The sequence below is a fragment of the Suricata suricatta genome, chromosome 16 (genome assembly GCF_006229205.1).
Source record: "Suricata suricatta isolate VVHF042 chromosome 16, meerkat_22Aug2017_6uvM2_HiC, whole genome shotgun sequence".
Classification (NCBI taxonomy): Eukaryota; Metazoa; Chordata; class Mammalia; order Carnivora; family Herpestidae; genus Suricata; species Suricata suricatta.
The window spans coordinates 51,619,014-51,635,942 of NC_043715.1; the positions used below are offsets into that span (position 1 = coordinate 51,619,014).

At 59.3% G+C, this 16,929-nt stretch overlaps 1 protein-coding gene across 5 annotated transcripts in view; it reads left to right on the top strand.

Moving 5' to 3' along the window:
* The window catches only part of MED25 (mediator complex subunit 25), a 16,323-nt gene extending 307 nt beyond the window's left edge, over positions 1 to 16,016 (top strand). Inside the window, exons 2-19 of one of the 5 annotated variants that reach the window (XM_029925253.1) lie at positions 16 to 146; positions 242 to 287; positions 442 to 566; positions 7,016 to 7,114; positions 7,489 to 7,609; positions 7,833 to 7,995; positions 8,126 to 8,256; positions 8,536 to 8,623; positions 8,715 to 8,908; positions 9,301 to 9,429; positions 9,799 to 9,884; positions 9,958 to 10,015; positions 10,132 to 10,239; positions 10,347 to 10,535; positions 10,922 to 10,993; positions 11,126 to 11,344; positions 11,655 to 11,835; positions 14,198 to 16,016. In XM_029925253.1, the coding sequence (XP_029781113.1) occupies positions 16 to 146; positions 242 to 287; positions 442 to 566; positions 7,016 to 7,114; positions 7,489 to 7,609; positions 7,833 to 7,995; positions 8,126 to 8,256; positions 8,536 to 8,623; positions 8,715 to 8,908; positions 9,301 to 9,429; positions 9,799 to 9,884; positions 9,958 to 10,015; positions 10,132 to 10,239; positions 10,347 to 10,535; positions 10,922 to 10,993; positions 11,126 to 11,344; positions 11,655 to 11,835; positions 14,198 to 14,442 (2,385 nt within the window). In that variant the 3' untranslated portion in view covers positions 14,443 to 16,016. Of the gene's footprint in view, positions 1 to 12; positions 147 to 241; positions 288 to 441; positions 567 to 5,961; positions 6,232 to 7,015; positions 7,115 to 7,488; positions 7,610 to 7,832; positions 7,996 to 8,125; positions 8,257 to 8,535; positions 8,624 to 8,714; positions 8,909 to 9,300; positions 9,430 to 9,798; positions 9,885 to 9,957; positions 10,016 to 10,131; positions 10,240 to 10,346; positions 10,536 to 10,921; positions 10,994 to 11,125; positions 11,345 to 11,654; positions 11,836 to 12,297; positions 12,431 to 14,197 lie in introns of those variants that run through there. The other 4 variants (XM_029925254.1, XM_029925255.1, XM_029925256.1 and 1 more) reach the window with 4 other exon arrangements.
* The last annotated feature ends 913 nt before the right edge of the window (positions 16,017 to 16,929 follow it).

Sequence of the window (16,929 nt, forward strand, 5' to 3'; positions counted from 1 at the left end):
GCTGCGCGGGGCATGGTCCCCGGGTCGGAGGGCCCGGCCCGCGCCGGGGGCCTCGTGGCTGATGTGGTGTTCGTGATCGAGGGCACAGCCAACCTGGGGCCTTACTTCGAAGGGCTGCGCAAGCACTACCTGCTTCCGGCTATCGAGTGAGTGCCGTTTCCGCGACTCCAACCCCACCCTCCGCCTTTAGTTCGCCAAAGTCTCTTGCCTGACCCCGACCTTTCACCTCCGACTCTCACAGGTATTTTAATGGTGGTCCTCCTGCTGAGACGGACTTCGGGGGAGACGTGAGTCTTGGGACTCCTGAGTGTGAGGGAGGAGGGCGCCGGGGACCGGACTCCTGAGTCGGAGGGAGGCGGGCGCCGGGATCCGGACTCCTGAGTGGGAGGGAGGTGGGAGGTGGGGTCCTGGATGAAAAGTTTCTCTGTCCTCCTCCCCCAGTATGGGGGGACCCAGTACAGCCTCGTGGTGTTCAACACGGTGGACTGCGCTCCTGAGTCCTACGTACAGTGTCACGCTCCCACCAGCAGCGCCTACGAGTTTGTCACCTGGCTCGATGGCATTAAGTGAGCTTTTTGTTGTGCCTGGAGCGGGTGGGGGGGACCCTGTGAGGGCCCATGAACGGAGGGTGGCTTGGCCTGAGCATCAGGAACCATCCCTTCACACAGGGCGGACTGGGAGGGATTTTGCCCGTAAATCACTTCCGCGGTGGGCTCTGAGTGCCCGGCAGTTTTGTCATCCGGTTAGAAAGTAGAAAAATCGTCCCAGTTTTAGGGGGCCTGTAGAGCCCCAGCGCCCACCTCTACTGTGTGATTCTCCGTTGTTTTGTGTCGTTTCCTGTCTGTGCTGCCGTCTTCCTTTTTCAGAGGGGACCTTGAAGCCTGATGGGATTTTTAATGTTCACACGGCAGGCCCTTCCGGATACTGACAGCCGGGGGTCACTTCACAGAGAAACCACAACAGAGCTCGGAGACCCAGGAGTCCCTGCTCCCTTTGCGCCTAATGTGGCTTATCTCCTATTTTTTTTTCTTAATGTTTGTTTATTTTGTGAGAGAGAAGGAGGTGGGGAGGCACAGAGAGACTGGGAAAGAGAAAATCTCAAGCAGGCTCTGTGCTGTCAGGCCAGAGCCCCTTGTGGTGCTCCAACTCAGGAACAGTGAGATCATGACCTGAGCCGAAATTGAGTCAGAAGCCTAATCAACTGAGCCACCCCGGGGCCCCTCTCTGGTTTCTCCAGAGGGAAGAAATTAATTGTACTTGTGTTAGTTACTTATTGTACTATTTTTTGTCTATTGGGACAGATTATCCCAAAACAGTGGCTTCAAACAGTAAGAGTTGACAATTTCATACCATTTCTGGAAGTAGGGAGTTCAGGAGTGGCCTAGTGGATAGTTCTGTCTCATGAGGTTGCAGTCATCCAAGGGACAAGAGGGTCCATTTTCTTTCTTTTTTTTTTTAAATTATTTATTTATTTTTGATACAGAGAGAGACAGAGCACGAGAGGGGAAGGGGCAGAGAGAGAGGGAGACACAGAACCGGAAGCAGGCTCCAGGCTCTGAGCTAGCCGTCCGCACAGAGCCCGACGCCGGGCTCGAACCCACGAAAGTGAGATCTGACCTGAGCCGAAGTTGGAGGCTTAACCGACTGAGCCACCCAGGTGCCCCAAGAGGGTCCATTTTCAAGGTGGCTCCCTCTGTGGCTGCAGAGTGCCCTCCCAAAGTGGCAGCTGGCTTATCTCCAACTGAGCGACATGACAGATCAGAAAGGAAGTCGTTAGGGTTTTTACGATCAAGGTTTGGAAGTCACACAGCGTTCCTTTTGCCACATTCTGACCAGTTTAGAAGCCAGTGCTGTTCAGTGGGGGGAGGGTGAAGCGAGGTGAATGCCAAGGGTGTGAATATCAGGAGTGGGGGTCACTGAGGGGCCTGGCTGCCATGGCTTCACAGGCATTTTTCTGGGAATCAGACGAGTTGACGACTGCTTAAGACAGCGCGTGGCACTTGTTAAGCGTTCTGTTAGCGTTTGCTGTTGCTTTGTGTGTCAGTTTCTTGGGTTGTGAATGAATAATGGTGGTTGGTATCTCGGTGCTCCTGTGAGGATCACAGGAGCTAATCTTTTTTGTTTATTTACTTATTTTTATTTTTTGAGAGGGAGAAAGAGGGAGAGAGTGAGGTAGGGGCAGAGAGGGAGGAGGACACAGAATCGGAAGCTGGCTCCATGCTCTGAGCTGTCAGCACGGAGCCTAATGCGGGGCTCCAACTCACGAATGGTTAGCCGGCCGAAGTTGGACGCGTAACCGGCTGAGCCCCTCAGGCGGCCCCCGGAGCTAATCTTCATCCCGTGCCTTCCTGCCTTCCGGCTCCGGATCTGGGCTGTAGTTACAGTTCATGAAAGAGCCCTGGTCCATGGCTGCTGTTCTCTTCCTACGTCCGCACAGCAGCTGTTTGTGGGGTGCCTGCCTGGCTCCAGGCTGTGTGTGCTGGACCGGGTGCTGCACGTGCCCGGGGAGTTGACACCCGGGTTTGACCCCTCGTGGTCATTGGAGTTTGGGTCAGGACAGAGCAGCATTCCTCAGCCTCAGTGCTGTTGACACTTTGGGCCAAATCATTCACTGCCCGTGCCCTGCAGGCCCCAGATGCCAGTAGCCACTTCCAAGCTGTGACCCACAAATGTCTCCAGGCACTGTCAGATGTCCCCTTGGCTGGGAGTCGGGGCAGAATGCACTCCAGCTGAGCACTGCTGAGATAAATGGTGGTGAGGCTTGAGCGGTGTGAAGTGGGGGTCCTTGAGGCCCAGGTTCAAGTCTGAGGCCCCTCAAGTACCTAGCACTGAGGGCAGGGTCTGGCCCAAAGGAGGTCTAAGGACAACTGAGGAAGGAGGAAATACGTGAGTGAACGTCTGAGCAGAACGTGCCTTAGACTCCCGGTTCTTCCTGGGAAGCTGTGAGGTGCGGGCCGACTCCGATGTCCCTTCCCCGATTCCGGCAAGCTGCCAGTCGCTCCTTCCCCTGGACTCGGCGTGTCTAGGTCCCTGGTGTTCCCTCTGCTTTTTGTTTCCAGCTGGGGCCTGGCACCCAGAAGGCCCCAGGAGACCTTGACTGAGTAAACGAATGAGCAGAAGCCATGGAGAAGATAATCCCCAAGAAACCAAGCCTTCTGGTGGGCTATTAAGTGTCAGGAAAAGCCGTTAAACCCCCTTATTTAAAACCTTCAGTGGTCAGGCAGGGAGGGGCACCTGGCTCAGTCAGAATAGCCTGCGACTCTTGATCTTCGGGGGCGTGAGTTCAAGCCCCACCGCGCGCGCGCGCGCGTGTGTGTGTGTGTGTTACTTAGGTAAGTAAAGACTTTAAACGTTAAAAACCAAATAAGTAAATAGATGAATCTTTCCAAAGCATCTGGAAGATAAGCCGGAACTGCTCTCTGAGCCCATTGGACACGTATCCTCGGCTCCCCCTTGATCATCTTAGGACATACTGTGCTTTTAGCCGAGTGGAAAAGCTGCCTGCCTCACCGTGGAGTCCTCCCGGGCCATCATCCACCCTTCGCAGTGGTCATTGTTTTACCCAGGCCCTGTAACCATCTCGCTCCGGTGTCTGTGACACTTCCGGGAGGCCCGGCACGGAGATCACAAAGAAAGTCAGCGATTGTGTTCCCCCTCCCCCTCCGCGAGGAAATCTTATCTTCCTCAGAATGTCTGCAACTTAAGTTACAAAGCATTCGGGGTGACTTTTGAAACGTCCTTGCTTTGGGAGGATTTCTTTCTGATGTTCCATTTCCTTTCTTTCAAGAGGGGCGGGTTCCCCACCCTCCCTCTCAGCAAGTGACCCAGAATCCGCAGGAATCGAGGTAGAAAGAGAAGAGCCCTGAGCGTGTGCCCCCTCGCGCGCATGCATTCATTCATGCAGCGGTTGTTTGTGGGCAAACTGTCCTAAGCCCTGAGGAGTTGGGGACATAGGACAGGCCGGGTCCTGGCCAAGAGGGGGTGTTCAGTGTTCATGTTGTCGTTCATTTCAGCCAGCACCTCGGGGGCCTCCACGCACTTCCTGCCCGGGGAAAGCGGGCGCTGCAGACTCGGGTGTCCCACCCGCAGGGGGCCTGGGGAGCGTGAGAGTCAGCCCACATGTGGCGCCAGGGCACTCGCATTCCCTCGGATTTCACGTTCGTGTTCATGTCGTTGAGGGGTTCGTTTGGAATGAAGGCTCTTCGTAAACTTTATGGCGCTCAAAACCTGCCTTGCAACTGGCCACATGTGGGGCTTGAACTCACAAGCTGTGAGATCATGACGTGAGCGGAAATCCAGAGTCGTATACTTAACCGACTGAGCCATCCAGGCGCCTCTGGGCGATTATCTTAAAGTGAACGATTTAGTGGCATTTTGTATGTTCACTCTGGGCAGCCACCGTCTGCATCTGGTCCCCAAGCATTTTCATGCCCCTAAAAAGAGCCCCACGTGTGGGAAGCGGTTGCTCCATATCCACCCCCACTGCCTCCTGGCCAGACCCGGCCTGGGGAACTTTTGGCTCAGAAAGTCCCGTGAAAATAGTGGTTTGATTTATTCAGGAACAGGGAGCAGTGGCAAGGTGGATACAGGCTGGTCCATTCATGGGGATCTGCCCCAACTCTGTGGGCTCGAAAGTCCCTTTGCAGAGCAGAGTGTTGGTGGTGAGGCAGAGCAGGGCTGGGAGCAGGGGAGCGGGAGGGGGTAAGGGGCAGTGGAGAGAAGGAAGGCTTCAGGCTCCGAGCGCGGGCGCGCACAGGCCCAGAGGGAGCAGAGGGCGGAAGCCTGCAACTGGGAAGAGACTCGTGCCAGACTCCGGCTAGGGAGCAGGGGGCGAGCCGCCATGGCTGTGGGCCTGGCCGGTGGCGCACCGCTTGCCGGTCAGGAGGCATTTTCTGAGGCCCTGTGTGTTGTCAGACATTTGGGGTATGTGCTGAGACGGTTCAGGCCACGTGGTCACTGAAGGCTGCCCTGGTTCCGGGTGCTCCGTGGAGGGAATCTGATGGTCGCAGTATCCAGTGATCTGTGATATGATTGGGGGGAAGGGGGAGCGGGGAGGGGGCTAAAATCAGGTGGCAGGTGAGGCAGGCTTCCTGGAGGAGGCTTTCTGGGCTGGGGGAGTGGGTGGGTCATAGGACAGATAAGCAGGGATTTTCCTCCGGGGCCGGAAGAGGGGTGGTGTGTGGTCATGGGGCGGCGGGTGGCACAGGTAGAGGACTGGTGATGTGGCAGATGGCGGAGACCAGGGACACGTGAGACATTCTGAAAGAGGGGTACCCACAGAAGGGTGGAGCAGGTAGTTGGGCAGAGCCCAGGGCACAGAGGGCCCCAGACACTCAGGTAAGAGCTTGGCTTTATTTTGGCCTTAATGGACATGGTTGGATTGGTAGCTATTTGTTTTCAAATTTCTTTTAATTTTAAGTAAACTATGCCACTCATGGGGCTCAAACTCCAACCCAAAGATCAAGAGTTACATCCTCTACTGACTGAGCTAGCCAGGCACCCATAAGCCATTCAGGGTGCCCCCCCCAGTATTTTAAAGAGAGAGAGTGCAGGGGAGGGGCAGAGGGAGAGAGAATCTTAAGCTGGCTCCCCCGTCAGTGCAGAACTCAACACGGTCTCCGTCCCACGGCCCTGGGATCGTGAGCTGAGCCGAAACCGAGTTGGACTCTCTGGGTCGCCTGGGTGGCTTGGTTGATTAGATGTCTGACTCTTGGTTTTGTCTCAGGTCTTGGTCTCACAATTTGTGGGTTCGAGCCCCGAGTTGGGCTCTGCGCTGACAGTGTGGAGACTGGTTGGGATTCTCTCTGTTTGCCCTTTCCTCTCTCACTCTCTCTCTTTCTCTCTCAAAACTAAGCCAAAAAAAAAAAGAGTCAGACATTCATCCAGGTGCCGCCTGCCTACCGCCCTCATCCCCCATTCATTTTTTAACTCATATTTCCCAAAATCTCCCTCTAGTTAGACGTCTTCCTCAGAAGATTCAGACCCTGTCCGTGCCCTGGCGAGACCAGTGCAGGGGCCACAATTCAAGGGGACAGAGCCCTCAAAGCTCCCATACAGGGGCTCCGCCTGCACAAGTGTTCCCTGTGGCAGAGTCCGCTCACGGCCGTGTGACCTGAAGAATCGTGGCCACAGCCTCACGCAGATCGTGGCCTGCCCCACGCCGTGCTCCGCGTGGGATGGGCACCGGTGACCTGGCTCCACGGCGGACGCGAGAGAAACCCAGGCCTGTGTGTTAGTTTCCTGGGGCTGCTGTAACGAAGTGGTAAAAACAGGTGGCTTAGAGCCACAGAAAGGCAGTGACCCACAGCTCAGGACCCAGGAGTCTGCGATCAAGGCTGCAGGCAGGGCCGTGCTTCCTCTGCAGCCTGTGGGGGGAGATCCTTGCCTCTTCTGGCGTCTCGTGTGTCCAGACAGTCCTTGGCTTGTGATCATGTGACTCTAGCCTCCACATGGCGCTGTCCCTGTATCTACATTTCCCTGTCTTGACCATAAGAGCATGGGTCCCACTGGATTTGGGCCCACCCTGGACCCCAGCGTGGTCTCTGTCACTTCTGTAAACACCCTGTTTCTGAATAAGGTCGTGTTCTGAGCTACTGGGCTTAGGATTTTCGAATCTCTTGGGGAGGGGGATGCAGGTCAACCCTTGATGCTGGGAGGACAGTGGAGACCCCCGTGTTGGGCTGGGGCCAGGGCCAGTGTAACGATGGAATGGGTGGCGCAGAGGGGAGGTGCATGGGGATGGGGACATGGTTCTGTCCTCTCACAGGGCCTCTTGCCAGAGGGCCTCCTTCACAGGAGATGACAGATCACCCCTGTCCTTGCTCTCTGGGCCTGGCACTGTCAGCACTGGGGATAGAGCAGGGGATGCAACAGTGTCACTGCGTGGTGGCCTGTGGGGAGGAGGGCGACACGCAGGCGGGCTCTTGAGGTGTGGCCTGGGGGCTGGGAGGTGGCAGCCCTGGGTGCTGCAGGGCACCCCCCCCTTCTCCTGGGCTGACAGCCTGGCCCTCTGCAGGTTCATGGGTGGCGGAGGCGAGACCTGCAGCCTCATCGCTGAAGGCCTCAGCACTGCCCTACAGCTCTTCGATGACTTCAAGAAGATGCGGGAGCAGATGTGAGTGTGCCTGGCACGTGGGGCCCACGTGGGGCCCGGGTGTCCCTTTCCACCCAGCTCAGAACTCTGGCTCGTGGCTCCGCCCACTGCCTCACACTGGGGAAGCTGGTGGGTCCTGAGTGCTGGGAGCGGGAGGCATCCCCTGGCCCATGCCTGGTTTCCGTACCTCACTGGGAAGAGGAACCTGCTGTGGGTCTGTCTCCTGCTTCCCCTGCCAGCTGGGCAACCTGGAGAAAGGCCTCTCTCTGGGCCTCAGTGTGTTCAGCTATAAAATGGGACCGTTAGCTCCCGACCTGCACCTCTGCTGGTGCTGGGTCTGTCCCTTCTCAGGGCCCCTGTTCTTACGGCTCCGCGTCTCCTCTCATTTCTGGCAGCGGCCAGACGCACCGCGTCTGCCTCCTCATCTGTAACTCACCCCCATACCTGCTGCCTGCCGTCGAGAGCACCACGTATTCTGGGTACACGACGGAGAGTCTCGTGCAGAAGATCGGGGAGGTGAGGACTCGTGAGTCAGGGAGGGGCTGGGGCTGGAGGCCCAGGTCTGAGGGAGGAGGCACTGGGGCCTGGACTCCTGTGTCAGAGCAGCCTGCTCCGCTAACCCCATTTGGAAGAGCTAGAACCCAGAATGCACTGGGGCAGCACCTACAGTCTCTGGGTCACTGGTCTCAGAGGCCCAGCAGCTGTGGTGGCCCCTGACCACTCATCTCTTCTCCCGCAGCAAGGGATCCACTTTTCCATTGTGTCCCCCCGGAAGCTGCCTGCCCTGAGGCTTCTGTTCGAGAAGGCGGCCCCCCCAGCCATGCTGGAGCCGCTGCCACCACCAGCGGATGTGAGCCAGGACCCCCGGCACATGGTGCTGGTGCGGGGGCTGGTGCTGCCAGGTGAGGCCCGGGTGCCCATGGGACCAGGGCTGTGGGGGGCACCCCCCACCAGGCTCCCTCTGACTTGGATTTCTCTCCCTTCTCTTGAACCCCTTCTCGTGGGGCTTGGTCGTCCATCCTTCATTCTCAGTTGGGGGCGGGTCAGCCCCAGGCCCCCTCCAGCCAAAGCAGCCGGTGCCCCTGCAGTCAGCTGCGGCCTCGGGCGCCTCGCTCTCCGCAGCTGCCCAGCAGTCTCTGCCCCCGGTGCCCCAGCCCTACCAGGTATGGATGTTGCCAGGACCAGGACGTGCTCCCAGGGCCTCTTGGGAGAGACCCAGTAGGATATTGGGGCTTGTGGGGTGTCGGAGTTTCCACGGGGACTCCAGGGTGGGTGGGATTCTCGGGCCAGAGAGTCACATCCCTGTGGTGTGATGGCAGCCATGAGGCCTCACTGCATTGTCACGGCTGGGGTAGCTGTGCTGTGTGGGGGCACAGTGGCATGGCCCTGTGGGACACCAGGATTGGGCTGCATGGCCCTCATCACCTCCCCCCTCCCCCCAGGTTCCTGGGAACCTGAGTGCAGCTCAGGTGGCTGCCCAGAATGCGGTGGAAGCCGCCAAGAACCAGAAGGCCGGGCTGGGCCCACGCTGTGAGTCCTGGGGCCTGGCTGTGGGCTGGGCTGGGGCAGCTGGGCTGTTCTGCACAGCGGTCCCCACCTCTTCTCTTGGTCTCTCCCACAGTCTCACCCATTAACCCTCTCCAGCAAGCCGCTCCAGGAGTGGGTCCCCCCTTCAGCCAGGCTCCGGCCCCACCTCTACCCCCGGGGCCCCCCGGGGCCCCCAAGGCACCCCCTGCTTCCCAGGCCAGCCTGGTCTCCACCGTGGCCCCCGGCCCGGTCCTGGCCACCCCCGCACAACCTGGGGCACCGTCCATGGTAGGTGCTCGCACGCCTGCCCCGCCGCCCTCCTCCTCCCAGCAGCTAACCCAGCGGAGGCTGAGCAGCTCGCCTTCCCACAGGGGGTGAGAGGGCACCTGGGTCTTGTTTTGAAGTCTTCGGGTTCACAGAACTGGTGTCCCCGATGACCGAGACTGGGGGGTCTAGGGACGGAATCTGAGAACCCCAAGGGATCCTGGGAGTCAGGGCGTCACAGGCGTTCAGAGTCCGCAGTCCTACAGAGGTGAAGCGTGTGTGGTCCTGGGACTACTGAGTCCTCAAAAAAGGAACCTGTGTCCCGTTCTTCTGTGGCTCTGTCTGTCTCTCGGGTCGTGCCTCCCAAGAGAGACCACCTGACCCTACTCTGTTGTCCTCCCTCACCCCTCCGGCAGGCGGGCGCTGCGGCCCCGGGCGGGGTGAGCGGCCCTTCCCCGGCCCAGCTAGGACCCCCGGCCCTCGGGGCGCAGCAGTCCGTCTCCAACAAACTCCTGGCCTGGAGCGGGGTCCTTGAGTGGCAGGAGGTGAGTAGCATGAGGAGCCACGTAGCTTTCGTGGCCCTTGGGACACGGGGCTGGGCCGGTGGCCCTCTGGGGCTGTAGAACTTGTCCTGAGGAGGGAAGCCTTGGACTTGTCGCTCAGGGTTCGTGACTAGGGAGGTAGTGAGACCCGTGTTGCAGCCGAAGAACTGAGCTGTGGGGTCCGGCCGGGTGCAGGGCGTCATGGCGTCCAGAGCGCGTGGGATTGGTGGTCTGGAGGAGGGGCCCCGGCCTCATGGGACTTAATCCGGGGGAGCCCCTGTGCTCTGTGACTCCCAGGCTAGGGCAAGAGAGGCCGAGGGGACTGGGGTTGGGGACCCTTTTCACCGTGACACGTGCCACTTTTCTGCTCAGAAGCCCAAACCTGCCTCGGTGGATGCCAACACCAAGCTGACGCGGTCGCTGCCTTGCCAGGTCTACGTGAATCAGGGCGAGAACTTGTAGGTGCTTGTGGGGGTGGGGCTGGGGGCCTGGGCCTGTGCCTTCCTGACGCCTCTCCTGCGTGGTCCCCAGGAAGACCGAGCAGTGGCCCCAGAAGCTGATCATGCAGCTCATCCCGCAGCAGCTGCTGGTGAGTGGCCCGCAGCCGGCTCCCGCCATCGCTCTTCCCTGCGTGTGTCCACCCTCGTCCCTTCCCCGCCGCCCCCCTCCCCGCTCAGCATGCTGGCCGGTCTGTGCCTCCCCCAGACCACCCTGGGCCCTTTGTTCCGGAACTCGAGGATGGTGCAGTTTCATTTCACCAACAAGGACCTGGAGTCCCTGAAAGGCCTCTACCGGATCATGGGCAATGGCTTTGTGAGTCTGGGGCCCCAGGCCCCGGGCGCCTGTGGGGCCTGTGGAACTGGGTGGGGTGGGGGGCCGCTGCCTGCCCCTTGGGGGGTGACAGTGCATCATTCCGCCAGGCCGGCTGCGTGCACTTCCCGCACACGGCGCCCTGCGAGGTGCGCGTGCTCATGCTCCTGTACTCGTCCAAGAAGAAGATCTTCATGGGCCTCATCCCCTACGACCAGAGCGGCTTCGTCAACGGCATCCGCCAGGTCATCACCAACCACAAGCAGGTCCAGCAGCAGAAGCTGGAGCAGCAGCGTGGGGTGAGTGGCCCTGGCCCCCTTCTCCCAGCACCCCCACCCCTGGCTGCCCGGCCCCCTCTGTCCCCCAAGTGTCTGGCCAGGCCCCTGGGATTTCCCCCTGGGACCCCCAACAGTGCTCACTGTCCTCCAAGACTCAGCCGCCTGAGTTTGGTCCCATCCCCAGTTTTCTCGCCATCTTTGTTCCCTTTCTGGCGTCTGCATCGAAGCTCCGACACCACCCGTTCTGGGGACCAGGGAAAGTGAGGCTTATTCCCAGACCACCCACTCCCAGAGAACGCTCCTAGCTCCCTACAGGTTCCCCTTCAGAGTTCAGAATGCTCCTCCACACCCCAGATGTGGGACCCCCACTACCCCCCCGTCACTAATCTGCTCCCTGTCCCACGCAGATGGGGACACAGCAGGCACCCCCCGGGCTGGGCCCCATTCTGGAGGACCAGGCGAGACCCTCACAGAATCTGGTGAGGAGAGGGCTGATGGGGTCAGGGCCAGGGAGGGGAGACCCCAAAGGACACTATCATTTTGACCTGACCTCGGAGGCCAAGGAGTCTAGGGACTCTCCCTGGTCCCTCACCCCCATGTCTTCCCACCAGCTCCAGCTCCGCCCACCACAGCCCCAGCCTCAAGGCACCGTGGGGGCCTCTGCAGCCACGGGACAGCCCCAGTCCCAGGGTGCTGCCCAGGCCCCTCCAGGCGCCCCTCAAGGCCCTCCTGGAGCAGCTCCTGGCCCCCCACCTCCTGGACCCATCCTTCGGCCGCAGAACCCCGGGGCCAACCCCCAACTGCGGAGTCTCCTCCTCAACCCACCGCCGGTGAGATTTAGGGGTAGGAGGCAGATGGGAGCCATAGGGCCTGGGCCCTGGGCCCTGACGTTTCTGGTCCTTTTGTTTGGGGGGAAGGAGTTTGGCTTTGATCAGAGGGTATGAATAGGCCACGTGCAGATCAGCTCTTCCGGGTCTGTCTGGCTTATGTGGGCTTCTTTTAAGATTCCTTTGAAGAAGGACCACCCCCTGACCCCCAGGCACTGGATGAGATGTTCCCTGGGCAGCTTCTGTGCTAGAGGCTGCTTGGTCAGGGGGCTCTCTGCTGGGGTCCTCTGAGCCGCTTTCTTCCATCTCCCAGCCCCAGACTGGTGTGCCCCCGCCCCAAGCCTCCCTCCACCACCTGCAGCCACCAGGGGCTCCTGCACTGCTGCCTCCACCGCACCAGGGCCTGGGACAGCCCCAGCTGGGGCCCCCGCTCCTGCACCCGCCGCCCGCCCAGTCCTGGCCCGCGCAGCTTCCCCCAAGAGCTCCACTGCCAGGTAAGGAGGTCCCTGGGGAGGGCGGGGCTCTGGACTGAGTGTCCCAGCAGCCCCTGGCTAGAGCCTCAAGACCAAGTGAAGTCCTGGATTCAGGAGTGGCAGCTGGTTCCCCTGTGGTTCTTGGGAGGCTGTGGGGGCTCCTGCAAAACACAGCCCAGGCGGTCAAGACCTAGGGGGGCAAGAGCTCTTTCCGTGATTCCTTTCCTGCGTGTCCTCGGGTCGAAGGGGAGCATCGTGTTAGGACCAGAGAAGTAGTTGGGGGGATGGGCTTCTGAAGGCTCATGGGAATCAGCACACTTGTGCCCTGATGGGGCCAGAAGGTGCCTCTGATGGGTCCCCCTGGGGCTTCCTAGAAAAGTCATGACCTTGGGCTCCCAAAGGAAGAGGGAGGAAGCAGGCCCAGGGCCCTTCAGGGCCCCAGGGACTACTGGGAGATGCAGTCCCTTCCCCACTGCCCCCCAGGTCAGATGCTGCTGAGCGGGGGTCCCCGGGGCCCGGTTCCTCAACCGGGCCTGCAGCCCAGCGTCATGGAGGACGACATCCTCATGGATCTCATCTGAACCCCCGACACCCAATAAAGTTCCTTTTAACACACGCCCCGGCTCCCGTCACTGACGTCCCCCAGGACTGGGCAGGAGGAGACCTGGGGGGAGACCTCTCTGTCCTTGCTCTCGCTTCAGCAGATGTCTGTCAGGTTCCAGGCTGTGACGCCAGGGCCTCAGCAGGGAGTCAGGCAGTCTGGTGCAGCCTGGCTGGGGGAGGGGTGGGGGGACGTGGAGGCAGGCAGGCAGAGCTCCCGGGACTGTGTGCCCTCGTGGCGGTAGGGCAGGGAGTGCCTGGGCCCAGAAGAGGCCTCTGAGCCACCAGGCAGTCCTGGGAGAGAGGCAGGAGTCAGCGAGGCTGGGAAGGAAGGAGGCAAATGGTGATCTAGGTGCCCAGACAGTGGGAATGACACGTGTGAAAGCAGGGGAGAGCCTGGGATGTTCAGAGAGAAGTCTGGCATGAGGAAGGAAGGGCCTAGAGAGTGAGGTGGGCAGGTGCCGGGTTGGGAGGAGGCCCAGGCTCCACACGGAGTGGCTCGAGGTTTGTCCTGGGGACTCCGAAGAGCCACGGGAGGCCACGTGCAGGGAGTGGGCCAGGGTCACCGGCCGCCAGGAAGGGCCTCTGGGGTTGTACAGTGCAACAGGGTGATCAATACAAGGCCAGGAGCACAGGGAGGAGGCTGGGGTGGTGGCCTGGGATGGGGTGAGGCCAGTGGAGGGGCTGGGACCAAGTCGAGGGGGGCGGTGCAAGAAGGATGAGTCTGGGGCTGACATGCCATGGGAAGGAAGTGGGGGTGAAGGGGGGTGTTCGAGTGGGCTCCTGGCCTGCAGGCGCTGATAGATGGTGGAGCCTGACTGCGTGAGGGAAGTGGGAGGAGCCAGGAGTGAGCGCTGATGGGCCAAAGAATATCCAAGTCGCAGGTGATGTGTCGGGCGGTCAGGATGTGTCCTTAGGGAATGATGTGTGTTTGATCGTTGAAGCCATAGGAGCAGACAGGGTCACATATGAGGAGAGGGCCAGCCTCAGCTCCCAGTTAGAGCCTGCCCTCTCAGAGCTTTAGATGGGGTGGACGGTGTGCTCGTCCTCGAGTTGGAAAAGGTGGCAGGGTGCAGGTTTGAAATGTGGTGAGGCAAGAGCCCTAAAGAGCATCCCCAGTCATCCGGGGGGCAGCTGGGTACAGACACGACGTGGGGTCCAAGGGCAGCCCAGCACGGAGGCAGGGAGTTCACACCCTGCCGTCAGACTGTAGACTCGCATTGCCCAGAGCGTGGTCCGCGCCCGGACCCCCGGCATCCACGTGGTTTGGGACACTGGTGAACGTCAGATTCCCAGGCCCTGTCCTAGGAGAGAGGTTGTGATCTGGTGGCCCGAGGGCCACTCTGCAGATGAGTTTTGTTTGGCCTTCCCTGTGTTAGCATACATAGCATTTTATTCCTAACCAGTTTGTTGTAAAAATCGGGATAATTCTCACACACACACACACACACACACACACACACACACACACACCTCTCTCTCTCACACACACACACACACACACACACACACACACACACAGTCTGCAGCCTTGGCTCCTCTTGACAAGTCAGAAGTTCTGGCACCTCCGGGCCCGCCCTCCTGCCTAGCTTCAGCGGGCTGGGGCTGCCCCCGTCGATGGGGCGTGTGTCTCTGGTTCGCCACAGTCCCCACCACTCCTGTTTGGCTCCCCCACCACGAGGCAGAGGGTCATTCATTGCCTTTGGGCTTGCGCTGCGGTTGTTCCTGTGGTCGCGTTCAGAGGAGAATGAAACCTTTCTTGTACCCATGTCTCTATCAAAAGTGGCAAAACGAAAGAGAGACCGAGAGGGCCACGTGTTTCGAGAAAAATGGGAGCGAGCCTATTTCTTTGTGGAAGTGAAGAGCGTGCCCATGTGCTTAATATGCAAAAAAATCGTGTCTGTGTTGAAAGAATACAACCTGAGACGTCACTATGAATCCAAGCACAGTAAGAGCTTCGACCAGTACACCGAGCAGACGCGGGACGCGGTCCTCAGTGAACTGAAAAAGAGCCTCAAGCGGCAGTAGGGTTTGCTTCAGAGCGAGAGCAGGTCGGAGCAGCGGCGCGGCCGTGAGCCGCACTTCCAGGTGACGAGGAGAGAACCACCCGGGCATCAGAACCTTCCACGGACGGCGCGTTCATACAGGGCGGCGCGTCTGGACGGAAACACGCCAGCTGAGACGTGGGGTTCTGTTGGGACATTTGCGCTGCGCCGTGAGTTGAAGCTGAACCAGAAGATTTCCAAGTCCGGTCGCTTGAAAGAGTCCGATCAGTTGTGGCCTTCTCTGTCGTCGCTCACGAACTATTCTTATGAGCCAGTTAGCTTTATTTATTTGTGGTGTTGAGAATTTTGACGTGACGGAAGAAGCCTGTGACGCGGTGCCAAGGCAGGCCTGGCACTGGGGGACGAGCTATTTTTTATGTACTGAGAGAAAGGACAAGCTTCCTGTAGACGGGCGAGAATTCCGAAGCGCAGCGGCAGACAGGTGTGGCAACCTAATGACCTGTGTCCCAGGAGGGCCCTTGTCAGGGCACCTCCATCCCAGGGGACAGCGTTTGGCAAGGACGCAAGTCTGCGCGTTGCCTGGATCGCCAGAGATTAACTCATGTTCAGAAAGTAACACAGAACACACCACAGACGTCCTCGCCACGACCCTGACACTGACCTTTCACTGTGGGCAGGTGGAATATGAACTTGATCGATGTATTTTCCAGAAGCTCTGTGACCTGGTCGTCACGAAGGAATCCGAACAGTTGAAACCTGTCCCCTTGGTTCGTTTCCGGTGAGGCGAAGGCCGCATCTGGCTCCCCTGGGAAGGTCGGTCAGAGACTTTCAGTCGAGGGCACAACCCCTCTGAACACTATTTCTCCGCAAAGATGTTCACGAACAGCTACTTGAATGTATGGTCGTGTTTGGCCGGTCCCTGCAAAGATGGGGAAGCGATCGGCAAGCAATTCTTTCTTTTGCCACAGTTGGGTTTCCAGAAACGAAAGACACGGCCCGGACCGTATTCACCCAAGACTGTGGGCTTCAAGACCAAATCCCCCCAAAGGCTCTCTGCATCCACACGTCGTGAACACGGACAAACACTGTCCGGTGTGCCTCTGCGGGGTACTGTCGATCGTGTGAGCGCAGACCCGCGCAGTTCCCGAACTGCAGTGCAATAGGGTGCTGCTTCCTAGATGTGATTCCGGGGGAGCTCACAGCCCTACGACCCGCCCCCCCCAGTCGTTGTCCTGAGTGTGTCTGCAGGGACCCACGCCTGTGAACAGCCGTTTTCCGTTACGAAACTGAATCTAACCAGTACCGTTCCCAGTTTAGGATTCAGGGTTGAATTCTAAACTGCCCGTCCCTTCCCACCGTGACATCCAAAGGCCTGGCGTTGACCTCTCGGTGCGGAAGGGATGATGTCAGCCTTTGGCTTCAAATCAAAGGAGCAACAGAATTAATGAAAGAGAAAAATTTTAATAATTACATATTTCTATTTTTCAATTTGTATTTTTTCAATTTTGAACTTGAAATATGAGCGGCAGTATCGCACATGTTTGTATTGTGTTCCATGCGTTCGCCATCATTCAGTAAAGATACGATTTGATGATATCTCTGGCCGTCGACTTTTGTCATGCCTGGCTAGTTCCCTCGTTTATGTGGCCCGCCTGGCCCCCGTTGACGTCCTGCCCTCGCTCTGCTGAGAGAAGTCTGGGGGAGGGAGGGGGGCTGGGAGCCGGCCACCTTTGAACGAGCTCCCTGGGGGACTGTCTGCAGACGAAAGGCGGAGTAGGAGACGCTGGCGGTAGTTGAAGAAGGGACAGTGGGTGACGTTTCCCAGGCAGCGTGGGTAGCAGGGTCTTTGAAAACTCAGATGGCTTCAGGGACCAGGCAGGTGATGGAAACGCGCGAAGCGGACTGGTGGAAGACAATAGGGAGTGACGGGGACCGTGGCGAACTTGTCGAGTGCCTGCCCCACCTAACGGCACTCAGATTGCAACCAGAAACACTGAGGACCAAACAAAACCCGCTTGTGGGTCTGACGAGGCTACCGGGCCGCCATTTTGTGACCTCTGGAAGAAGGAGAAGACCTGGGGACAAGGATGGCCCTGAGACAGAGCCACACATCAGGGTTGGGCAGGGAGCCAGGAGGCAGGAGGCAGGAGGACCAGGCGAGTGTGTTGCGGAAGCAGAGTGTTTTTGAGGAGAGCATGATCGGCACCCCGGCTGCAGAGGGAAGACCAGGAGGGGCTGCAGAGGGAAGACCAGGAGGGGCTGCAGAGGGACGACCAGGAGGGCGCAACCCGCCCCGTTTCCTCCCGTCTGGCGGAAGTAGCCCTGCAGGGAAGCGCAGGCTGGGGTCCAGGACAAATTGATCGAAAAGAAATGTTTCCAGTTGCTGGTTTGTCGTGTCTGGCCAGTGAGGCCATCTTGACCTCGACACCCAGGGACATGAACCGAAGGGACCGTCCGTGAGGCAGAGGAAAGCCCGGGGTCACTAGAAAGTCCTGAGAGTGCACATTTA